The 25,854-nt window shown below is 45.9% G+C and overlaps 1 protein-coding gene across 8 annotated transcripts in view; it reads right to left on the bottom strand.

The window, feature by feature from the left end:
• LOC108155766 (tyrosine-protein phosphatase 99A) overlaps positions 1-25,854 on the bottom strand; it is a 111,463-nt gene that overhangs the window by 2,377 nt on the left and 83,232 nt on the right. For 4 of the 8 annotated variants that reach the window (XM_017286815.2, XM_017286813.2, XM_017286812.2 and 1 more), the window contains 9 exons: positions 12,745-12,948; positions 11,107-11,387; positions 9,526-9,642; positions 8,227-8,366; positions 1,649-1,938; positions 1,234-1,574; positions 1,004-1,170; positions 375-930; positions 47-315 (listed from right to left, as the gene is read on the bottom strand). In XM_017286815.2, the coding sequence (XP_017142304.1) occupies positions 47-315; positions 375-930; positions 1,004-1,170; positions 1,234-1,574; positions 1,649-1,938; positions 8,227-8,366; positions 9,526-9,642; positions 11,107-11,387; positions 12,745-12,948 (2,365 nt within the window). Of the gene's footprint in view, positions 1-46; positions 316-374; positions 931-1,003; positions 1,171-1,233; positions 1,575-1,648; positions 1,939-3,978; positions 4,425-8,226; positions 8,367-9,525; positions 9,643-11,106; positions 11,388-12,744; positions 12,949-23,154; positions 23,948-25,854 lie in introns of those variants that run through there. The other 4 variants (XM_017286814.2, XM_017286816.2, XM_017286819.2 and 1 more) reach the window with 4 other exon arrangements.

A 25,854-nucleotide genomic window follows, 5' to 3' on the forward strand; every position in this document is an offset into this window, starting at 1 on the left:
GAAACTGATATAAGAAAAGGGGGGCAGGGCAGGGCACTGTTTTTACCTGTCCACTATAACAATTGGTCCATTGCGATAGTCATTGCAGCGCTCATGGACGTCCACAATGAAGTCGTAAATGCTGTTCGGATTGGACATCTCCGGCCAGCTGGGACAGTGCAGCATCTTGACCGTCAGCTCGTAGTCATCCTGTATGGACTGAATGACAAAGTCCCGAGTCACGTAGTCGCTCTTGTTGGTCTTGTTCAGATATTTCACGCGATAGTGATCGCTCTCGATGGGCGTGGCCTCGTCTGGCCAGAACTGGGCAAAGTTCTGTGGAGAGCAAGAGGTTTTAAAATCCTCAGAAATGATGGTTCATTCGATTGACTTACTATATCATCGAGGGAGGAGAGCAGCACGACGGTCTGCGCATTGTGGTCCCAGACCATTTGCCAGAAATCCTTTATCGTGTGGGCCATGGGGTGTTGGGTGACAATGAAGTCCCGCAGCCGCCGGAAGCCGTGCAGCCACGAAGCGTTGATATAGTCGCTGCCGTCTTCGCCCGGCTTGGGGGTGAGATGCACCCGGCTTCCCTCGATGGGGAAGATGGCACCGCGATTCTTGATCGAGTTGACCTGCTTCATGGCCGACGCAATGTGTATGTCCTTCGGCTGGAACTGGATGATGTTCTTGTACTGCTGCTCCAAATATGGAGTGCAGTTCCGCAGCTCCTCGACCTGGTCGCTCGCCAAATTTGTCTCGCCCGATGCTATGGCCTCCACGAGGGCGTCGTGCAGGAATATGTACTGCTCCTCGGTCTGGACGAGGAAGTTCCGCTGGGCCCGGATGTGACGCAGAAAACCAAACACATTAACAATCGATTTCTGTTGGATCTGCTTGAGCATGGCGTCCAGAACGATGTAGGTGCCAGTGCGACCAACGCCAGCGCTAAAAGAAGGCAAGAAAAAGAGGTTTCGATTGGCGTCGATATAGACGTGGAGTCTATGGAGCGGCAACACACCTGCAGTGCACGACAATGGGACCAGCCTCGGCGGGATTGGCAGCCGAGGATTTCTTCACGAAATTCAGCACGGGCAATGGGTGATCCGGGGTGCCATGATCTGGCCAATTCGTATAGTGATACTGGTAGACAAGCTTCTCCGTGTTGCACTGCTTCTTCTTCTTCAACTAAGGGCGGAAATACATAAATTAATTCCATGGAACTGCCGTGAGTTCGAGGAGAACACTCACCTTCAGATGCTTGATCTGCAGCGTGCGAACCGTGTACGTGGACATGACCTCCTCCTCGATGAGCTTCACCTGAATGACGCCGTAGGTCTCGACCCCATCCTTGGGCCAGTACATGTCGCACTTGCGTCGGCCGCGCTCCACCAGATTCGTGATCATCACAATGATGGCCACGCGCTGCTCCCAGATCATGCGCCAGAAGCAGTCGAAGGTGTCGGGCAGCGGGCCCTGGGTGCCGATGAAGGCGTGCGCCTTTTGGTAGCCATCAATGAAGTTGGCATTGATGTAGTCCAGGTTCTTCTTTTGTCCCGGCGTGGGATGCAGATGGACGCGACTGTGATCGTCTGTGTGGGATCGAGGGAAAAAGACACTTAGATGTTGCTGCTGTTGATGCACTGCTTATCGAGCTCCCACTTACAGGCTGTGATGTTCAGATAGCGGTTCTTGCGCTTGTTCTCCGGGTGATGGGAGTGCTCGCAGGGCAGGTCGTCGCTGATGCACTCGTTCTGAATGGCCTCGTACTCTCTGCTGAAGCCAATGTCCCCATCTGCGTGCAGCGAGGCCACATGCTTGGCAAACTCATTCACGGGCACTGCGGCACGGATCTCATCGCCAATCTTGACGGGCACCTCCCAGTCCACCTGCGGGGCGTTGGGATGGTGTGGCGGATCGTCCAGATAGTAGTAGGCGGCATGGAAGCACTTTCTGCTGAAAATAGATAATACGAAATTCAAGTGTTAATCAAGTTTGTCAGGCAGTCACCATCCTTCGTCTTTGAAGGGGAATCTCAGTGGAACAGCAGCAACTGGGGCAGAATTCACACTGACCAGCCACCAAAGGACTCTCCCCAGATCCTTTTTCTTTACAAATGGTGGAGCTAGTTTGTAAATTCCACTTAAAAGAGGGACACTTTCCTTGCAAAACTTGTGGAAATTATGAAAAACAGCTGCAATCAGTTACGGCAGCGTGGCGTGGCAAGGCGTGGCATGCTCTTAACAAAATCAAAATGCATAGATAAGCAGGCAGCAGAGAGGATGAGGAGGATGAGGAGGATGAGGAGGATGAGGAGGAGGAGGAGGAGAGTGGGCTGGTTATGGGTGCCTGGTCAGCACACTAATGGCATTCAGCTGCAGCCAGGCAGAAAGGAGTAATTCCCTGACAGAAATATTCATTTCATGGCTAGGTGTCTCCTCCTCACCATCCTCTGGCAAAATTGTGGAAGTTTGTGCAAATATTTGCGCAAAGATGCTTTAAATGAGTGACACAATGGCAAAAAAGGTGGCCCAGGTGAGCATTATTATGGCTCCTTGTTCAATTTCAATACGAGACTAAGTATTTGATTCCCAACACTCCACAACCCACACCCTATCCACCCCCCATCCCCAGGACATACAAATTGAGGTTAAGTTTTGTAATTGGCTTAAGCGATTACAAGGAGCGCAAAACTTTTGCTCCAAGTTTTCACTAGTACACTCCAGAATGAGAGCGCAAGTGATGGAGAGAGAGAGCGGAAAGCTTGCATAGAACTTGCCAAGTTTACCGAAACTTTTTCTGCTTGCAGTTGCCTGCAGCTGTTGCTGTTGTTGTCGTTGTTGTTGTTGCTGGCGGATTCTGCAGCTGGATTCTAGACTTGGGTGAAAGTGCCGGCCATAATGGGAATTGAGTGGCCCAGGCCATAGAAACTTTTCATTGGTGTTTCTGTGTTGTTTGCTGCGGTTCGTTGCATTTAATGGAATAATTTCTGAGATTCGACTACGCTGATACGATACTCCGAAGACGGATACTCTTGATCGGAAGTGCTACAGATTATATACAAGAACGTAAGTGATTCCTGGTAACAGCAGTTAGAGGTCTACCCTTAACGGATCGGTTGCCAAGCTGTCTCGATCAGAAAGCGATGACTATATTTTTAGCTCTAATGCCAAGTGCTGATAGCGCTTTTTTACTACACAATATGTCTCTATATATGTGTGTGTGTGTTGCTCAGTTTTTGGTCGGTCTGCCCCTTAGAACCGGGCTGAAACAGATCTGTCGCGACAAGCAGCTCCCCAGAATTCCCCATAGCTCCCATAGCATTAATGCCATTGTTTACACAAAGAAGTTGGAGCGTAAACAAAAGTTGAGCTTTTTGCTGGGAATATGGGAGTATGGCAATCGACAACATTGATAATTTTTCCAATTATTCTTATCAAAAGCACAAGAGCACGGAGCAGGGAGCACAGAGCACGGAGAACGGAGAACAGATATTCAGCTTTTTGTCTGGCTGTTTATTTGGCTGTGTCCGGAAAAATACGAAATTCTTTGGAATCTATTTACATATGTTGTTCTTGATTCGAAGTTCGAATTCTGTCTCCTGTCTCTTTCCCCCTCTCTCCACTGTTCACCCACCGAAGATATAGATATCCAACTTCTGTTGTTGTTCTGTTTATCCACGACTTTTGTTATTCTTGCGACTCGTATTACGCACTGAAATTTAGTTATTTCTATTTCGTCTACTTCCTTTTTGTTTTGGTTTCCACTCATTTAATATGCATCTGACTTTGACTTCTCTCGAGTTGCCGTGCCTCTCTTTCTCACCATCTCTGCTGTAGCTATGTATCTCTATCTCCAGCTTCTGGGTTTTTTTGTTCTGGTTTTTGCACACACGTGAGAATTGCGCTAAATGACCCACTTGATGATGATCTGTTGTGTGGCGTGTGTGTGTGTGTGTGTGTGTGTTGGGGGGGAGGTGCAGCGCGAGGGACTTACGTAAACCAATTTCCACATTGCGATTTACGCCGCAACAGCCTTTGCGACAATGTCGTTGGAGCCAGCATTGGGCTGCTGGCGCTGCCGCGCCCGTCGCTTCTACAGAGCTTTTCCGCGCCACCTGACATGGCGTGCTGGTCTGGGCTGGGCCGGGACCGGGGCCGGGTTGGTGGGATGGGATGAGGTGCGGTGTGTGTCTCTTTTCTACAATTGCATTGCAGTGCTTACAGATTTACACAAATTACGTCATATTCCGCAATGCCGGCGCACTTGCAAAATTACGAGTCTCGTACGCGACAACTACGCAAAAAAATACCCGCACGGTAGGACGCACAACACCACAGACACCTCTTTCGTTATGACGCCTAAAAAAAACACGCAGCACAGGCACAAACACTGGAAAAAACACACAATCTCTCTCTCTCCGTATCGGTTTTACTGTGTTTGCTATGTTTACTGTGTTTCTTTGGCCCTACATACAGTGTTGCCATTTTAGCCTATTTAAGGCTAGATCTAGCTTATTTGAAAACGGACAAGCTTGAAAAATTATGAAAATGCTTATAGCCTTAAATCTAGCCTTTTTTAATTTCACTCTGTTTATGTTTGCCTTTTATGTGTAATTGTGTAAAATTAAGGTGCAAGGATTTTATAAAGGAGCTTATTAGCCAACTCAGAGAAAGGTAAGCTTCAATAGGATTTGATATTAAAAATAAATAATAATCTGCTGTTTAATTTCAGACTTCCAGATAATTTTGAGACATTGGAAAAACTGCAAGTTTTGCAGCAGAAAATGTACTCGAACATAATAAAAATCCTAATGATCTCATTTCCATATTGGAACACTTCAACTATAGCAATATTGATGGAATTCTTGCCCAATATGGCAAAATTCACTTAGTCCCTTGGCAAAGTACAGATGACACTATAAAGCTTTGGTCAGAAGTACTGACTTATAAAGATGCTGGCAAAAACAAACCACTTGAAGAAATCGCTTTATTTGCCATTGAAATTTTAAGCCTACCGTGGTCAAATGCTGCCATTGAACGTGTAATCAGTCAAATTGTTCTAGCTTGTGTTTTTGTGAAATCTAGCTTATTTTGACGCTCAAAATCTGGCAACACTGATAAGAGATCGGCGCGGTGCCAAAGCTTTTCGTCAGCTGCCTGATCTTTGGCCCTACATATGTACGAGTGTGTGCGAAAGAGAGCGGGCGAGAGAGCAAGCGCGAACGCATGTGAGCGAGAGCGCGCGGTTTTGAGCATTCAGAGAGCGGGCAGTTTGGAGAGCAGCGCATCAGCTGTTGTGATAACAACAATTGCACGCTGGACGCGGAGTTTTCAATCTTCCCAAAGCTTTACGATAAAAACCCGTATCTTATCTTCGCATATGACTTTGGTCTAACCTTCGCGCTTGCATTGATGATCGTCATTAATTATATTTAACACGTTTAATGCAATATCTACGAATCGATTTGTTGTTTCCAGGAAGGCTTGCTTAATTATTGTTTTACAACGCATCGCCCATCAATTATCGAATTGAGAAACAGCGCATTGAACAATACTTGTTGCCATGTACAGAATCGATATTTGTTAATTGCTTAATGGATGGCAAGCCACATCGACACTGTTCGATGCCGTTCGGAAGCTTCTTTTGTGTCAGTTCCGCAAAGTATTTATCTGGTTCAGTCACTGATACTCTTGATAAAGAATCCCAGATGGGGAGGACACTTCACCCACCGCCCCACTGAGCCACCGCCCCCTCACTGTCAAGACCCACATCGAATATTTTCCATCGTTGTCATGAAATGAAACTTTTTGGCAAAAGTTGCCAGTAGTATGCCGAAAACAATTTCTTGTCAGCCTCGGCTATTCTATTTTTGGCATAGGGAAAAGTTCGAGAGGAAAAACCAGACACACGCACACACGAGCTAGGGGCACAAGGGGCACAAGGGGCTGGCTGGGCAAATAAAGCCGTCGACACAAAAACAATGTTCCCAAAACTGCATCAAATATGAAAAACTAACAACACACACACGAGTCCCCATACGACGGGCCACAGCGGCAGAGGGAAAAGTTTTCCCTTTCCTCTGCTGCGGTCGTTGTTGTTGTTGTTGTTGTTTCTGCTGCTATTTCGGTATCGGAATGCAGGAGGGGGAAAAAAGGGGGAAGAATGAAAGATTTAGTATCCTGAAGTCATAATACTCTCCACCTGAAGGCACACTTTTTGAAAAAATACCTAATTTTTCATATGATTTACAGCTGTAATTACGGGCTGTTTGCAAAGAGTCTAGACAGAAATTAGAGACTCTACGAGTCGTAACTGTGAGAACCATCCATACCAGCACGCACATTCCAGAGAAACTTCAGTGCGAATTTCAACCTGGATGGCAGCCCGTGTATGCGTATGGGTATCCATGCAAGATGCTTATCGTTGCCAGCAGCAAATTGTTGCAATAACAAATTCCTACACAAGCTGCACTTAATGGAAAAGTTGCCGGGATTCCGTGTGCGGCTAGGCCCTAGCAGGAGCCCTTCGATCAACTTGGTTAACCTTCCACACTGTGGAGCAGTTATTGAAATATAAATCCCCTGCCAAGTGGGCTTCCGCCAGAAATACCTCGCCCGGTCGGGTCCCCCATTCATGCCACCAGTGGCTGCCACTAAACGTTGATTAGTGCACTGAATATGTAAATTATTTCTCTGAGAGCCGCGCATCTAGCTTTGCAAGAATTTTTCTCGCCCTCCCATACAAAAAATACAAAAAAAGTAAAAAGAAAAATGTAAACCCTTTTTCTCTGGTTTTTGCAACATTTTTTTCCGCCTGACTTTTGCTCGGTGTTTCCATTTTTCCTCTGGCTTCCATTTGGCTCTACTCTGCTCTGCCTCTGAATTTTTTATTTGTTTGCATTGAAAAGGAAATTGTAGAAATTCGCTTTTGTTTGCTTAATAAAATATAATTTTTTCCGCTCTAAAACTTGGGCAACTTGAAGAATGGGATGCCACCACTCTTGGGATGGCCTCCTGCTCTTGGCTCCCACTCCTGGTTCCACTCCTCTGGCGCTACGTTTATTTGTAAAAAATAAATAAAATGGCATTAATTTGTCGGGCAACTCGAGAAGGGGTAAATTGTGGGGCGGACTGGGTCGGACAGCGGGGGGTTTATGAGGGATGAGGGAGTGTGTGGGTGGGTAACTTTTCGCAGAGCATAAAAAATCGCTTCGACAGAAAATATGTAAAAAATTCGTGCCATTGATGTTGGGAAAAACGCTTTTCATTTTCTTTACACATTTTGTCGTCTCAAAGTGTGGCCGGGGAGGTGTAGGGGCGTTGCCTGTGGCTACAGCCGGATCCGGATGCGGATACGGATTGGACCTGGACCTGGACTCGGGTTCGGGCTCGGGCTCGGGCTCGGCAATGGGTTAACCACTTTTACATTTAATAAAGATTTTAAGTAACTTCAAATTGTTTTGCTTGTCTTTGTCTTTGTCTTTGGCTTTGGCTTCGTTTCTTTTTGGTTTCTTTTTGTTTTTGTGATTTGAATTTTAATTAACATTTCCAGTGAATGTGCAGGATGTGCAGGGTGTTGGGGATGTGCAGGATGTGCGGGGTACACTCGTAGACACACAAAAAATTCCTGCCAAGGCATGCGGTATCTGGTTGCTTTTGCTCCGTCTCTTCCTTTGAGGAAGGATATGCCAGTTATTTCCTTAATTATGGATCGGATTGAGTGGACGCTGCAAAAGGATTACATTCCATTCTGTTTTTTCTCTGCTTTCGTATTTATTTTGGATATTTTCGTGTTAATTATCATTTGCCATAAGTGGGAGTTGGAGCTGGAGAAATCAGAGGGCGTGGCGCCTGCTAATTGGATAAATATTTCCCCCAACGATGTTCTTAACGCTCTGATGATCGTTTTCGAGTGTTTTAAATAGAAGGACATTAAGTGGAATGGAAATGCGGGGCAAATGTAATAAAGATTAAACGGTGTACAATGTTCGGTGGAGAATGTTCTCGGAAAATGTCCCTCATCGAAGGCCACATATCTCCGCCATAAAATGTTCGTGTAGAGATCTGCCTTTTGGGTTATTTTTAAAACTCAATCAGAATGGGGGAAGCAACACTTTGACACGCACACACATTTTCCCCGATTTTATTTATGGAACTGCACGCGACTGAAAACTGAAGAAAAGCAGCTGCTGCTGCACTTGTTCCTCCCGCCCCCCCATATCGAGCATAGAACGCCACTTACCTCCAGAGGAAGAAGGCCATGATGATCAGTATGATGCCGAAGCAGCTGAAGATGATGCCCACCAGGACGGCCAGGTTGTAATCGTTATGCGATTGCCGGAGCAGTGGCTGGAGCTTCTCGCAGTTCGGCTGCAGTTGGATCTGGTACAGAGAAGAAGAAGAAGAAGAAGAGATACATGTATAAGAGATAATGTAAAATTGAACGTCGTATGTGTGCATCCGCTCCTTATTTTTATTGTCCTTTCCCTTTCCCCTTCCCATTTTGGTTTGTTTTCATTTGCCTTGGTTTTTTCCGTCCTGTCGTTGTTTTTTCGGCGAAGAAAAAGGATTTAAATGAGCGGCAACGTGTTGTGCTGTGGTACGGAAAGCGGAAGCGGACCATGTAAATGCGGCCAAAAGGTGCAGGGCCACTTGAAATTCAGGCAACAACAGCAACAGCAACAACAATGAACAATGAATTATGAATGAGGGGCGGAGGGGGTGGTGGTAGGAGCCACAAAAAATATTGCTGCATACTTATGAGGGCGTGTCGCTGCGGTTTACTGTTACTCTGCCATGAAAGTACACTGAGAGAAATCCAGATACATATCGAAAGATTATAACCGCTAGAGTGGGATCCTGTCCCATTTTTTTCTAGGTGTATCCTACGAGGGCTCCAGCCACGGGTTGAGGTCAACTAAATTGCTATATTTTTGCCACAACTTCAGATTATATTTTATGCATGCAACAAAGTTTGTGGGGCTTGCCGCTCTCCCCTCTCCTTTGTTTGTTCCGGCTGAAATGTCATTAAGGATGTTGTTATGACAGGCTGAAAGAGTTGCCTTCGTAAACGGAACGCAGCTAGCCGCAAATGAGTGGGCGTGGCCATTGTGCTGTACGTCATTAAATGATCATAAGCCACTCATTACGCATACGCCCCGGGGGCCGGGGCCACCGAACATGTCTCAATAATGCATAGGCTGAAGAGAGCCTCCCCTCCTGGCAGAACTTTGTCAGTTATTTATGCATATATATTGCCATATTTTCCCCCAGACAGGAAAATGTATATGCAAGGAAAACCCGAGGAAAAACCAGAAGAAACAGCCTGCATAGTTTTTTGGACATGTAATCTGATATGGAAACTGACACCGCCGACGCGTTGCCTCGTTGCCAACTTTATGGCATGCCACGGCTGTGCCGCTATCTCCGTGTTGCACTTTTGGCCATTTTCAAAGGGAAATCCCAACTTTTTCACAGCCATGTGGCAGGTGTGGGTTGCACACACGGTTTGTGGCAGTTGATATCTTTATGCGCTACTTACAATCCTTGACTCTGAGAATTTGCCCAAGACGATTTTCTTTGGATTTATGACACTGAATGTTGCCGCTGCCACTTTGACCTCGTAGTACGAATTGGTTGTTAGATTTTGCAGAATCATCTGTGGGGAAAGAACAGGAGAGAAATGGAGTTAGACATGGAGTTATTTTAGGGAACATTTTATTATAATAAATATTAAAAAGAAATCCCTTTTATCTGAAGTGAAGTTTTGCTTACAAAAATCTCTGGAATGGGAATTAATATTCCAGCAATAAATCTAAATGATTTTATTTCCTAGCCATTATTAGAACCAGTTTTCTTTTGGTCAGAACCCAGATTCGATTGGTTTTATTTTATTTTCAGTTTTCTATGAAAATCGATGAAATTGTTGCATCTTCAATTGCCTTTTCCATTGCCCAGAAGCCAAGCGTTTTGTGCCCAAGTACTTGACTCTTTCGGGACTCGTTGCCTTTCAGGCAGCATAAAATGGAAATGAATCATCTTCAAATATTATTTATACATATGAAAACTTTACATTTTTCGGGCACATTCATATGGTATGCATGTATGTGTAAGTAACACACAAAAAGAATGAATGGAAATGGAAATAAAAATATAGAATAAAGAACGATTTCCATTCCTGTTGTTTAGTTGTTCAACAAAAAGCTTGTTTGCCGCTACAAAATATTTCAATTACAAAAATATTCGAAACTGACCAGAAAAAAATGCATACGAGAAACAGATAGAGCCAGATAGGGAGGGGAAGGGGGCGAGAGAAGGGGTGGGGACTTTGCAGTTTTAGATGGGGGGAGGGGGGGAGGGAAAGAAGAGGCGGTTGTGTATGATAAAATTTTATTGTTGCGAAATTTGTTTGCTCTGCCACATTCCCCACGACAAACTTTTGCATTTTTTTTTCGTTTTTTTTTTTCCACGGCGCTAAATAAAATGGAAAGACATGGCACAAAGGGGGGACGGTTTTTTGTATTTGTTTTGTTTTGTGCCGGAAAAACAACATAAATTTAATTTATTTTCGCAGGTGGGTAAGCCCTGTGCATGTGTGTAGTACACACAGCCCCGTGTGTGTGTGTGTGTGTGGGGCTGAGGGGTAGATCGTGGGTTTTTGCTGCCCGCACAAAAGTATGCTACACTTTTCGAGCCGCGTGCATTTTTTTGGGATAGAAATTGTTGTGAAATATTTACAGTTATCTCCCCCATCCCCGCCCCCACTCGTATGCGGCATTGGCTTCTCTGTATGCTGTTTGTTGCATAAAAATGCAATTATTATTGCCAGCATTTTATTTTCGACTCTTTTATCGCATATCTGTGTATATTAGGCAGTTTATCATGGAAGTCCTCGTTGGTTTTTGGGTTTTTTTGTGAGCTTGTTCCCAGCCAAATGGCCGCGATAAGCCAGCACGATTGACACATCACAAGGCACCCCAGAAAAGGGCCAACAAAAGTGGCAACACCCCCCGAGGGCCACTAACAATGACACAAAAGCTGGCCTCTGGCCTCTGGCCATCCTGGCATATGATTTATGAGCTCCAGACTGCCATCATTCATTCATCTGTTCATCTGTACTTACCGCCGTTTCCAGTTCCTTGGCCGAGGCATTGATCCGAATATCCCGATGCGAGTCCTGGCCCGCCAGACGCGTCTTTATCACGTAAAAGTCGATCGTGTTGTAGAACTCGTAGGGTCTTCGCCAGCGTATCGTTATGGACTCCTGCGAGTGGCAGGTGAGATTCACAATCGCCGGCGCACTGGGGCCCCCCACGTCTGTGCGCTGGGCAATCTGATCGGAGGGTTCGCCCTCGTTCTTGGTGGTAAACGCCTTCACGATCACCCGGTAGTCGGTATAGGGTCCTGCAAGGCACAAAAACATACATATTTTCATTTAGACGTGGAACAAAACCATCTCTTAATTTGTTGGGAGCTCCGATTCCTGATTTATTTATTCGTTTGATGGCTTCTGTTTGTCTCATTTACACTCGGTTTCGTCCTGAAGTGGCAGCTGAGGGTTTTATTGCTTCGAAAAGAGAACGTCAGCTCCATGCAGGTTACACTCGTATGTGTGTGTATCCTTCAGGGCTCATTATGAGACACGTCACCGCATGTCAGGGTGCAGGGAGCACAACTCAACCCGACGGCTGACGGCTCGATGGCTCCATTGCCGGTCCGGTTTTATAATTAAATTTTATTAAACAAAAAGGAAAGGCTCTCCGGACAATGGACCGATTTTTCCGTGAAAGTGCAGTGCAGTGCAGTGGCGGAATAAAAGAGCGAATGAAAACGGAAAAGCCTGGGGCGCTGATCTGGCGCTGAGCTGTCAGCTTAAATTGGATTTAATTAACAGCAAGAACTGCTGACATCTACTTGGATTAAATTTGGGAATAATTAAACGTTGCCAGGCAGCCGGCAGCTGGCAGCTGGCAACATGCAACCTGCAACCTGCATGCCACAAACATGCCCCCCCAAAGGGAAAAAAAGAAGAGTCTTTGAAATGTTTGGTGCATGTGAGTGCGAGCGAAACTTTGTGGCAAGTGTTGCAGCAGGTGCGGCGGCAGGCAGCAGGCAGCACCTGACTCGCGTATAATTAAATTAAACAATGGGGGTTGGGGCTCCATTCTGATGCGGGGCATAACTTTGTTGCAAGTTAATTGCAGCGCTCCCAGGGTCCCGATCCCACGCTCCCCTAAGTAGCTGCTAATGCCGCGGTGCCTCAGCCTCCGCCTCCGCCTCAGCCTCAGCTACAACTATGCCACCAAAAATGCTTGTGCTGTATCTTAGGGATGCTCATTTCCAGCCCTGGGGCATGGGGCATGGGGCACGGTGCGGGTGCGGGTGCACAATTATAAGCGTCAAAAGTTGTTAACAAACAAAAAGTGGCAAGCGAGTGGCAGCAGGCACTTGAAACTATTTAATTACAAAGCGGCGGGCAAACAATTTGACTCGGGCTTCAATTAGAGGTAATAATAGCTCCGGCCTATACCCCCACCCCCCCACCCCCTATTGGTATTCCAAGGAAGGGAGCTTCGAGGAGGTGTAGGCTGTTGTTCCGCCCCGTGGGCGTTCCAACTTTTCAAGTGCCTCGCGTTCCGCCATTGACTGCTTGACTGCTCGACAGTTTGATGGCCCCACAACCACCCCCACCCCTTTTTGGGCGGCCGTGACTGTACTTTTCCCGGCACCGGCTAAGGAATATTTAAAGCGAAAATCTTACGCAAATTCTGCAGCTCAAAGTGTATGAGGGTCTCCACCGAATTTCGCGAGTTCTTCACAATCTCCACGCCCGTCTGGTTGTCGTGTATGTGGAAGACATGGTAGCCGGCGATGGCCCCGTTCTGGTTCTTCGGCGGATGCCACGACATCGTGATGCTGTTCGCGGACACATCCAGTACGGTGAGATTCTGCGGCTTGCTTGGCACTGCAAAGAGGGAAAGATGGAAAGAGGGAAAGAGGGGGGAGGATGAGTATCAAAAAGTCAAAAGTTAAATTTGCTCATGTTCTTAGGACATGTTCGGGTTGCATACTTTTCGGCTCAGAGCCACAAAAGTTAGGCAAACAATTTATTAAGAAGCCGTTGGAGAGTCCAGGGTATCGACTGGCGGATACCTTTGGATGGAATTTCATTTAAAGTGTTTTAAGTGGAGAAAAATACCGTAGTTTTTGGGGAGAAGTTTTGGTTACTTCTGCTGTCGCTTTTACTCTCTTTTTTTGTGGCAATAATCAACGAAAAGGAGTAAGCGAGAAGGCAGTAGTGTGGCTTGACCTTTTTCTCTCAGTAAACAGTATTGCGGATTCTTTTGTGGAAAAAATAAATATATTTTTGTTTATTCTGATTGAAAATGTTTTCCCGATTTTAGTAATTGTTTTCAATTGAATATCTGTAATGAATGTAGTGAAATTTTAAAGATATATCTACTGAATATACATAATTATAGCAACTGGATCATTTTTCACGTTTTTTTAAAGTATAAATTTCCAGATTTTTCGATGCTGAAATCTAAATATATTTTAAGGGTTTTCAGGATTTTGTCGGTTAGTTCCTCCATTAATATGTTTCGAGGCTCATTTTGAGAGAAGATCCATGTTTCACACATCTGATGGGTTCTGCTCTTTCGATCGGTCTGTTGTTGTTGTTTTTCCTGCCAAACAGACACTCCTTTGATGCCACTTGAGTACAGGGTACCATTAATAATACCCTTTGGCTTTGAGTGCGTTGAAAGGAGATTGCCAACTTTGGAGTTATCAAAGGCCACGCAGCTGTTTAATGTTCCAAAATTCTGCACTCCCCTTGCAGCAGCCCCCTCTGCCCATACCCCCCTGTCACCGCAAAGCAATCGCGTATTTGTATATGAGAAATGTTTGCATACTTAGCGGCGCAGGAGCAAACACACACACGCACACACACACAGTCGTAGGAAACGCCACGCCGGATGACGCCAAATGACAATGCATAAATAATTTATTAAATAACAGAGAACAGAAAAGAAAAGAAAAAAGAGAATCAAATAGAAGCGGAAGCAGCAGCAGAAGGAGAAGGAGGAGCAGAAGTAATCGCAACGAATGAAAGAAAGAAGAAATAAATTGAAATGAATATTTTTCAGAAGCAGATAAAACAATTTATATTCAAATGGCAGGCAGGAACAGGGGACGGAGACGGCGGACATATGTGAGACGGAGGGTAAAGTGTGCTGCAAAAAATTATATATTCAATTACGGGAGGGGGAGGAAGAGACAACAGGGGGGGAAGGGGTGCCTCAGAGGAGCAAAAGAATTGGCGCAAGTAAAGCGCAACGTAATCGAAGGGCATAAAGAAACGGAAATGCGATTGCCGGCAATTTATTATGGCCTGCACTTTCCACTGGGGCAGCACTCCTCACACAGATACAGACACACACACACATGCAGATGATGGTGGCTTATAATCCAAGGAAACCAAACGGATGCAAAAGCTCTCTAGCAATAATTTCATTTGCAAGCCAAAGGACAACACTCGACCATGTGTGACAGCCAAAGGGGTTGCTCTCGCTCTCGCTCTCTCTCTTACTCCCTTTCCCCTTGTGTATGTGTGTGTGTGTGTGTGTGCGCAAGTGGCAAAAAGCACTAAATGGTAATTTATTTTACTAATACAACAAAAGCCCTGCCAGAAGGAACGAGGGGCGGTGGCAAAAACGTATTCGCAATCAAAAGAACAAATGAGTGACCCGAGGGCGGGCCCAGGCCAGGCCAGGCCAGCCACTTGACCCAACACCGAGTGGGGCCACAAGACTTTTGCCATGCAAATGCGATAAAGCTTAACAAAACACCACATTCTCATTCCCATTTCCCCTTTACACAGGAGGGGATCAGGACCGGGACCAGGAGCAGAACACATGAGCACATGGCTGGGCAGAATAAACAGTCGCTGTCAATGTATAGAAATTTATACAATTCAATAAATGGCATTTCTCCTTTCTTTGGCTGTACTTCTTCTACTAGCACTCCACTCCATTCCATTTCGATCTTTGCAATTGCAAACGGAAACGGAAATGGAGAAATGGACAGAACGCGAACAGGAGAAGGAGTAGGAGTCAGGCAGGCAGGCAGGCAGGCATCTGCTGCATCTGCAAAAAGGGAAAGGAACGTAAAGGAAAAAGCCAATTTATAGACTCGGAACTCAAACGCGAAGGACTCGCTGCCCCCACGAGCAGAGGGCGAGGGCGAGGGCTGTATTAAAATCAATTAAGCAACAAAGCCCCCAACGATAAATGTCCTCGCCAGGGCGTTCAGGTGGGGTACTCAGGTACTCACAGAAAAGTTAATAGGTTTGCCAGTTGCCAAAGACAGCTGCCAGGCGGCATGTGGCAGGCGGCATGTGGCATGTGGCAGGCGGCAGGTGAGACACGACTCGACACGACACGACACCCCTTTGGCAGCACTAAGTGCTTGTGGATTGGCTTGTGTTTGGCAAATATTACATGAATAATTGAGAGTGCTGCTGCAGCTGGGAGAAAGTCGGAAATCAATGGGCAATGAACTATCTCGGTGGGGATCCTCCTCCGCCCCGTTATCACAGCCTAAGAAAAGTCCTGGCAAATTAAAAGAAAACAATAGCCGGGCGCCGGAAGTAAGCCAAGTGTGAAAAAGCCAGGGAAAATCCGCCATAGAATAGGCACACATCGCCGTGGAGCACCCTCGAAGGGCGCGCGCGTGATTATTTTCACAAAGGCAAAGGCAGGAAGTAAAAAATGAAAAAAAAAAATGAAAGAAAAAACAACAAAAACTAGCGAAGGAAAATCAAGGGAAGGGGGGGGGGGGGGGGGGGGGGGTCGGAGAAGTGCGCCTGGAAAAACCAATACGGACGACGTGCTTAAGTTGTTAAAAACTCCAAACAAAGAGGCAGTCTTTGAGGAGAGTCGCGCCAAGGGGACGCCAAGGTGTGTGTGTGTGTGTGTGTGTGTGTGTGTGTGTGTAGAGCAAATAGCATTAAGTTGTCTGAGCCTCGAAAAAAACAACAACAAAATAAATAAAAACATATAACGACAACGGCTTGAGGGAGAAAAAAAACTTAGCTTGAAAATGAAGAAATAAATACAAAAAGGAGGGACCGAAGACCAAGATACCCTTCAAGGTCCATCAGTCGCTTAAGAATTCCCAGTTACATTAAAAAATATTAGTACATTTTTATTAACAAAAAAAAAAATATTAAAAAATTAAGAAAAATCGAAAATAAATAAATAAGTTTTGTATGTATTTCAAATATGGTTTTGGTTTCAGTTTAAGTGCATTAAAAATATGTTTTACTTGTAGCCCTAGGAATAAACACAAATTAGATACTTGATAAAGTCGCATCTGGGGAACTGGGAGCTATCTCTAAATAGTTATCCATGAAGAAGACACTCCACAAGGGAATTTGGATATTAAGAGAGTCCCAAAGTTCTTCTTTCGTTGCAAACCGTCTAGTAAAATCCATATACCCTTCAGCAAGGGTACAACATACGAGTGCAAGTTGTTGGGTTGGCTGAGGACTTGCGCTCCATTGTCGTTGGGGCATATGCCTTATTTAGTTGTTGCTCTTGGAGCTTTATTGTTGTTGCCTAACTTTACGAGCCGCTTTACGGATTTGGCCAGACGTAAAAACTAAACAAAAGCCGATGTGCAGAGACAGAGGGGGGCGGGGACGGGCCCAACAGGGTGCAGAAAAAGACACACACAGGGGGGAGAAGAAAAGAGCGAGAGAGACACACTCATAAATGGAGGGAAAAGAGAGAGAGAGACAAGCAAACAATTAGAAGGAGTTGGGAACAAAAGTACACACACACACAGACGCACACACACACGCACACATAAAGGACGCCTCGGATGCCTGGCTTTGAAAGGCGTCAAAGGCTCCAATCCTCCCGCCGCCCTTCAACAAAGGCACAAAAATTATGCGAAATAAAGTCAAAAAAAAAAGAAAAACAAGAAAAAAGAGAGGAATAAAACAACATTCCGCCAACAGAAGCGGCAGCAGCTCCCCCGTCCCCAGCTTTGATGGCCAAGAGCAAGCCCCGCTGAATGGGCCAAAGGCTCCACAGAGCGTGCCAGCACTTGGCGGAAGTAACGCGGCAGCCATTTTGAATGCACATGTGTACGTATGAGTGAGTTAGTGTTAGTGCTAGCGAGTGTTTGTGTGTTTGTGTGCGCCCCTTTTTGAACTTTGATTGCAGACAGCTTGAAGGTGACTTTTAAAGAGCACTTTCTGCCCTGCTGCCGGAGTGATTATGAAAATGTTCAACCAAATTATGGAAAATTCCGCAAAATGCACGCCAGGCCACGCGCTGAACCCAGGGAGAAATGCCACAACCGACCGAGGGGCGCTGCCGCATGTCCAGCATGTTGTACGAACAGCAAGAGAGAAGATCTAAGCTTCTTCTTTTGGGCCTTGGCCCCAAAATAGACTCAATCAGGAAACACTTCCGACTGGTTTCGACGTAATCAATGCATTGGCATAATAATTATAGGCCTTGGGCCAACTGGTATTGCATTTAATTGAATGCCTTTAATTAATGAATAATTATTAATGAAATAAAATGACTTTGTTATCGAATGTGGCGCAGATTATGTTTTATTTACGACTATTAATAACAGAGAATTATAATTATTGGGTTATCAACAAGCCATTAAATGGAAACCAAAGCGAATCAACAATGTATTGAGTCATCGAATCATCGAAACGAATGCATGAATCAATGAAATCAATGAATTCCTAGATGGATATTGGATACCACTTCATGATTAAGGAATCAAAATCAAAATCAAACCTTGGGGGGAAAAGGATCAAAAGGTTATTAAGCCCCCAAAAATCAATTGGAAACATGTCAGAATTTAAAGCACTTTTAAGATAATTATTTCAGGCTTAGAATCAATCGAATTTTATACAGTTTTAATCCTCATTAAGGAGTGAACTCCCCTGCACTTCATTTGCCTTAATGGCTCACACATTTTGATGGATCTTTTGTCATTTATGTAATGACAAAATTGTAGCCTAGACATTTGCCAAATGGCCGCCAGCCGTCTTTGAGCACAAAGTCTTGTCAAATGCACAAATAAACGGCATACTTCGAATGTCTAGGCAAATACACACTCGCAGATACAGATACGGATACGGATACGTATAGAAGACAAATGGAAGCTTCAAAGTGCTTTTGTCAGTGTTTAAATTGAGGCGACGTCGACCCTTTTGAGTGGGATTTGTGTTGCGTAATTTAGCCAACACTTTGAGAACCTCTGACATGTGTCGGCTTTCGAGTGGGTCAAACAGACCCAAAAACCTTCAAAGCGTTCCGCTTTAGGAGGACTGGCTTTAAGGTTGGGCCTTGTCCGGAATTTCGACTAATTAAGAGAGGGCCAAGACCCGTCTGGCTGGCCCCAGACTGCGGATGGTTGCATTTTCCTGCCTTCGTGGCCAAGAGCCGGCCGATAAGGCCGCAAAGCCACACCAGAGCCGCCTCGGGCTTTGTGCCACGTTTATCGGCAGGAAGTTGCACATGGAAGCACCATCATCATGAGGCCAGACCAACGACGAACGACCAGCCATCCGGCCCCGGGTTCGGGCTCGGGTTCGCTTGTTTTTCGATGCTTGAGACACGGAAACTGTTTTAGGATCGGGCGGTGGCAAAAACAGGCATCAATGTCACGTTCAAAGTGTCGAGTTGTTGCACTAACAAGGTGTTTATGATTTAAAGCACCATTCCCCCCAAGGGCAGTCCAGGATGGAGGAGAAGGAGGAGCTGGTAGCTGGCGGCCCGGGCAGACAAAAGGCATCCATGACATGTCATGTGACTTGAAGTGCAAAAAATGCCAGTCCTGTGCAGTGCCCTCTCGAATGGCGTTTTTCGTAGGCATTTCGCCCGAGGGTTGCTACCCCTTCTCCATTCCCACCTCCACATTCCATTCGCCACAAGAGAAATTGACATGTTGAAGTGCAGTTAGGCGGAAGTTGTCTATCTGCCCCCCCCCACAAAAAAAAAAGGGTGTGGGCGTGACTAAATGCGGGTCGGCACGTGGGATGTGCGATAACGAAAAAGGAGCAAAGCGGAACGGAGCATAAAAAAGGGCTTATCTGTGTTCTTGGATTTTGATTTCGGTTCCTTTTTTGTGTGTGTGGGTGTGTGGGTGGGTGTTGCCATGACGTGGGCCATCTATCAAAATGTTTTCTCTTTTTTTGTTGCCAGGTTGGCTTTTCCGAGGGGGGTTCATAAATTAGCCGCAGCAGAGTGCAGTGCACAGCCGATAAGTAGGCAACACATTTGAGTATGCTCCGGGGGGGTGGGGGGCCGTGGAAAAGCGCAGCTCCAAGTGGGTTTCCCTCTGCGGAGTGTCAAGTGCCGTTTGCGCTGTCTGCGAAGGTTCTTCGGGGGCTTATCATTGTCAGGCGGGAGACGCGCCTTGAGCACGCGCCACACCGTATCTGTGTGAGGGGAGTACTTACGTGTGTGCGAGTGTGTGTGTGCAGGCCATGTTGCAAATTAAAATCAAGACAGCAGCAAAGCCCCAGCTCGAATGATTGATGGCTGTTTTTCATCGCACAACTGTAAAAAGTTCAATGATTTATGCTTTTCCCCAGAATGCTGTTGTTGTTGTTTCTGGCTAAATGATTGTTTTCCCCCCCCTCCCAGAGATCTCCCAGCTCACTCACTACTTTGCACTTTTAATGTATTTCTTGACAAGTCATGTTCATAACTCAGTGTCCTGTAAAATTCACAGGAGAAGGAAGGAGAGCGGTAGGGACTTCCCCTTGAAACTTTCCTCTGGATAAAGTTCGAAATCAAAGTTTTGGCGCTGCTCGGTTTTTAGTAGTAGTTATTTCTGGGGCAGGACTTTGTGTTTTTGTATTTGTTGTTGCCTTTGCTTTTTCGGTTTATTTCGTGCACAGAGACGCAAATCATTTGTCAAAATACTCGCAAAGAGCTGCTGCTGCTGCTGCTCCTCCCTCTCGATGGCTGTTTGCCGTTGACAAGCCAAAAGTTGTGCCAATTTGTATTAGAAACTTCGCTTGGGGCCAGGCCTGCGACCGTGCCGGACATGGACGATGGCCAATGGACCACCGACCAGGGACTGCTTGCCACTTTATGCTCCAAGAGAGCGCACCGCTTTGCTCATCGCCAAAGTTCAGGTTGCGAGTGGAATATTTATCTTTGGAGTGTTTGCATTCGAGCGGCGGTGGTGCGTCGTACAGTGCGTTACGTCTCTATAAGACAGCGTGGGCTTCCACAATCGATGGACTCTAAACTGAGTTCGCAAATATTTGAACTTCAAACGAAGCGACTTCAAACGAAGTTTAGAAGTCGATTAATCATCGCTTGCTATCGAACTGGCTGACTTATCGGTCACTAATCGCATAAATTATCGTGTCAACTGCTGTTGTTCGATAGTTACTTGAAAATGCGATAGATTTTCGATGGAATTCATATACAAAACTTAATTTTTCACCTAATTATCGATTAATAATCGAAAATTCGATTGTCACCACAGTTAATAACAAATCTTAGTTCTAGCTTACATCTTATAACTAATTCTTTCAATTAAAACGTGTTAATATTATTTTTGGTATTTTTGTAATCGATTCGATAACTATTTCGATGATTATCAAGTGAATATCTTAATTAAACTGTAAGTGCAACAAAAACTGATTATCTTGAATCGGTAATCTCGAAAGATTCTTCTGGATGTCACGCACTGTAGATAGAGATTTGCAGTTTCATCACGACACGGCCATCTCCGATTCATTCGACCATTTATTCTGTTTGTTGGCCATTAATTCCGATTCTTGTGTGGCAGTTTCCAGCTGTCAAAGTTGTTTGTCAACTGCTGTTTGTCATAATGCCCGAAAGTTCGAAAGAAGCGCCGCACATCTGACAGATACTTCTCGCACTTGGTTGAGTGTAAATTGGTGTACTTCTGCCTTCGCTGCCTCTGCCTCTGATTTCCATTTTATGCCACTCGAAAATGTTCAAGTGCCACTGACACTCGACACTCTTCTCTCCCTCTCCCTCTCGCTCCACATGAAATTAGCGCCATGGAGCGTGGGGGGTGCGTGGGATGGGGGCTCTTTTGATGAACTGCACTTTTCATCTCATCGCGGGCCGTGAAGACAGAAAGTGTTACCGAATTGTGACAGCGCAGCTGTGCCTCGGAAATGAATTTACAAAAAATGAACTCCAAACCGGCTTGGGGCTGATTGAGGCAGCAGGGGACTACTGCTGCTCGTGGCACTTGGCTGTGGCTGTTGCACGAAAGTTTCGGCCAAAAAACAATTAATTAAACTAATGACTCGCTGGATTTGGGCACCGGGTTTATTAATTAAAGGGTTTTGCTGTTCGACGGGAGGCCACAAGGCCGCTACGATGAGGTTGCCAAAAGGTTCCATTACCTTTAAGAATTATTGGAAATTAAGTGGCATTTTCCTCTATTGATTCGAATGGAATTTTAATGTTCTTTAGTTACATTTTCTTTCGAGTTTTTCTCCACAATATTCCTGGCATTTTCCGCATTGCTGGTTTATGTTAATTCAAGCAAAAAGGCCTCAATTCTTGTTCTAAATTATGTAAATACTGTGGAAGCAATACATATAATTCTCTCGATAATTCCCATTTATCATTTGCTAAAAACAAATGCACAGTACGAGTGGAGGAGGTGGAGGCATGACTCTCATACATATCGGCCTATCTATAGAATTCTCTGAGACTGAAATACTAATTACTGGCACGAGAAGCAGTTTTGCTCAAATGACGCCGCTGTCAGGCGGGAGGGCAATTTGTATAAATTTTTATTTATTTATTTAATTTTCGTTTCGAGCTGATCTGTGGCTCTCAGGCATGCCATTCGAGTGTTCGATAAAGCAGGGACCTTGAGCTACTCAGGGCACCCCATCGCCACACCCCTTTGGCCTGATTACGCCCACTCTTTCTGGGCCATAATTTCTCTCATTAATGCGAAGGCTGGCCCAGACCAAGCAGCAAAATGCAACCTAATACTGCTTTTGCGTGTGGCCAGCAAATCAGCCAGCAAGTCCTCCCCTCCGTCCGCTCGGGTCAAGACATTTTCCGTGCAATTTCCCCAGCTGTCTGTCTGTCAGTCAGTCACTCAGGCACTGACTCCCTACAAGGGCACGCAAGGGGCATGCATCGAGCGCCATGCAAATTGATCAAAGGCCACAATTTCTTGGCTCTAATCTGGCAGCCGGACGGGGGGCGGCAGGCGGCGGGCGGAGATGTTGTCAGCGGCTTGAATTTAATGACATGACCATAAAAATAGTTGCTGCAGCTTAACAATAAAATACCAAATAATTGTGGGCCATAAAAGTTAAGTTGTTAATTGTTTCGGCCACAATCCAGGCCTGGGCGGTACGGGGCGCCACATCGCGTGTCCTGTTTGCCGACACACATTTGCACACAGCAGGAGGAGAGGGAGGAGGGGGGATAGGCAACAGGAAGAAAGATGGCTTCGCTACCGAATGAATGGCTGTTGTTCTTGTTGTTTGGCACCCGCTGGCCAAGTTTTAACGAGCAGACGGCCGCCTGTCAATGCCCGGCCATATTTCACGGGAGCGGGGGCCCAAAAAAAAGGGAGGACCAACTACAACTGCTTTTGGGCCCGGCCAAAACAATGTTAAATAATTCATTTGGCGAAAGCTGAAAGTTTTGCGTGAGAATTTCGCCATATTACACGAAGGGCGGCCCCCTCCGACAGGGGGGGCCCCTCCGGCTGCGTGCTAAACCGGAAATGAAGGCCCGCTTAATTGCCATGAAGTATGCAGTCTCTTCGTCCTGGCTGTTGCTGGACTAATCTATATACTTTGCTTTATTGTTGCTCGGCAGATAATAACTGAGCAACTGTCTGTGTTGGGGTCTGTCTCCCGCGTCCCGTGGCTTCGTGGTGTCAATGAACCACGTTGGCAGAATAATTGCCAAGTCCTGTCAATGCCTATCGAACTTTATTTGTTGCTGTATTGGTGATGGACTGCCAGGGGGCGTGCCCCCAAGGCGTACTTTGCCAAGTTCCTCAATAATTTAGTCATCGACACAGCACAGCAAAGGGTTACAGAAGTTCAAAATGTATCTATACAGGATACAGGATACAGAATACAGGATCTGGCAATATTTACCATAACTTTCGTCGACTGCAGCATAGGGGGGTGTGGCGTCGTTGAAGCCGAACCCGGAACCATTGCCCATTTCCCCGGCCACGGGAACGGGCCCGGGCACGGCGTTGGCGAAGGACAGAGTGGTGGCCGGCACCTCTGGCGGCTGATCCTGCTGCTCGATGGAGGTGGGAGCTGTGGGCTGCTGCTGCTCGTCGGGGTGGAGCTGGGAGGTGGTGCTGTGGGCGCTGGTGGTGGTCGATGCCAGGTTGAATTCAGTCTCAAGTGTTTCCCATCCAGAGCCGGTCTCGGCCTCAGCGTTGACTAGATCGGCCAGATCACGATTCGGGCTGCTGGAGGAGCTGCTGTTGTTGTTGTTGGCCATCGGCGTTGGGGCCGTGAAGGGCGCCGGCGAGGAGGTGGTGGGCAGCGCCGTGGCACAGTGCTCCGCAATGCTGGCGAAGAGCATCAGCTTCAGTAGGGCTCGCAGCAGGGCGTGCTGGGGGCGTGGCATGGCGATTCGTTGTTGGAAGTCGGAGTTGAAGTTGGTTTCTGTTTGGATTTGCCCCTCTTTGATTCTCACTCGTTTTTGATTCACTTTGTGCGTGCTTTCGCTTTGTTTTGGAGAGCTTTTTGTGCGTTCTCGTCCCACCGTGCAGCAGGACTGAAAGTCTTTTGATTTTCTCTCGTTTTGCTTACAACATTTTGTGCGTTTGTTTTGTTTTTGTTGTCTGTATTTTGTGCAGTTTTTTACTTAATTTTACGATCGAGATTCACTCTAAATACTATATTTAAATGATTTCCATTTTGGCACTACAAAAATACTAGTTTAAATTAACGAATGCGGAAGAGGCGGAGAGCAAAAGCTAAGCGAAGCTTATCTTTGTTCTTCTTTCTTCGATGATTCGCTGGCTGCTGCTGCTTCTGTTGTTGTTGTTGTTGTTGCGCCTCGCCCCATAATGTAATAATAATTGTTGCTTTGGTGTAAAACATTTTTCAAATCTGCCGAACCTTAAAAAAGAGAATACCTTCGACCCGAACCGGAATTTGAGTCCGTCCAGGCCTCTCCTCACGAAGAGGGTGTACCGACTTTGGTTAGACGTTTGCCACCCAGAGAAACGAAGCTAAAGAGAATCCCAGCAAAACTCTTCTGTCTTCTGTTAGGGTATCAAAAGCCTCGACTTTGAGGGCAAACTTTTTCTTTGATTTTATTTATTTTATTTTTATTTATGTATGATAATTTATTGCATTTTTTCAATACTCTTCTTCGGTTTCGCCCCATTGTTTTTCATGCGCCCTGTTCTCGTTTTGTTTCTCTTTTTGTGTGTGTGTTCTTTTGCCGCTTTTGTTTATCGCATTTTCTTCACACTTTTCTGCGCTTTATTGTTTTTGTATGGCACTCTCTCCCACTCTCCCGAACGGAACCATGAAGAGAGTTCAACGGGGTTCATCCGCAGGCAGTAAGGGAGAGCAAGCGCGACAGAGAGCGGGAGAGCGAGAGAGGGGCGCTTGCAGAAGATGCAGGCGCATTAAAAATACACTCGCGAGCATAAGTATGTACCCCTACCCTACCCTACCCTACCCACAGGCATGCCTTCATACATACACACAAGCGTAACGAGTATATGTGTGCTTGTATGTATAAATAAGTAAATCTTTGCCATATACAATATGAAGAGAGCTCGCCAACAAATTGGCAATGCCCACAAACGGCTGGCCGACGACATGTGTGCGCCAGCTGCAGCCTGGAATGGGATGGGGCTGGCATTGGGGCTGGGGGGAGGGGCAGCGAACAAAAAATCACGTATAATAAATGATTGGGCGTAAAGATTAGGCCAGAGGCGATCAACTGAATGCGCTGTAGCGAAAAACTTTAGAAAAAGTGCTAAATATAAATGGGGACGGGACTCTGATCAAATTAAGCGATTCCGATCTAAACGAATACCAAAGGCCTTCAGATCTAAGTGACAGTGCGAGAGGCAGAGAAAATTAAGGCTGTTTCGAGTAATGGAAGATTTCAGACTCAAGTTTTTATGTAAAGAAAATGTGTTGTCAGCATTTATTACAGTTTTTTAAGTTTTAATTACTGAAACACAGTAAGTATTAATTTGATCATTTACCGATAGCTTTACCCCTCTGTAATGCCTCCAAATATGAGGCGTAATCGATTGCGATCTACATATGTTCTAAATACTTGGAACCTACATATGTATCGTCACACCGGATCAGTGAAACATTCCAACAGCGAATTCTTGTTGATTACTCTTTGTTCTCCCCTTGTTATCCATCTCGCTCTGCCGCACGCACGCACACACACCTCAAACAATTGCAGTGCACAATGGAAATGGAGAAGAATGGGAGAGTGCGGGGCAGAGGAGAGGCAGGAAAGGAACTGGACAAAGTGCAAATTACAGGGAGCTCGTGCTGATTCATTCAGAATTAGCCTCGGCACGCTATGCTCTTTCTCTATCCCCATCTCCCTTCCTCTCACTCGGAGAGTGTTAAGTGCTGCGCTGCGCTGCTCTTGTTTGGCCAGGCAAAACCGCAACCGCAGTCGCAGCCGCAGTCGACGTTGCATCAGCGGCAGCGGTGCTAATTAGCAGCTCATCAAATTGCCGCATGCAAAAAGTGAGCCAAAGAGCGAACGCCGAAGAGAGTAAGAGAGAGAGAGAGATTTTTCTTGGATATAAAAACGAAGTTAGAAGAAGTGGAGGGGGGAAGTGC

The sequence above is a fragment of the Drosophila miranda genome, chromosome 2 (genome assembly GCF_003369915.1).
Source record: "Drosophila miranda strain MSH22 chromosome 2, D.miranda_PacBio2.1, whole genome shotgun sequence".
NCBI lineage: Eukaryota > Metazoa > Arthropoda > Insecta > Diptera > Drosophilidae > Drosophila > Drosophila miranda.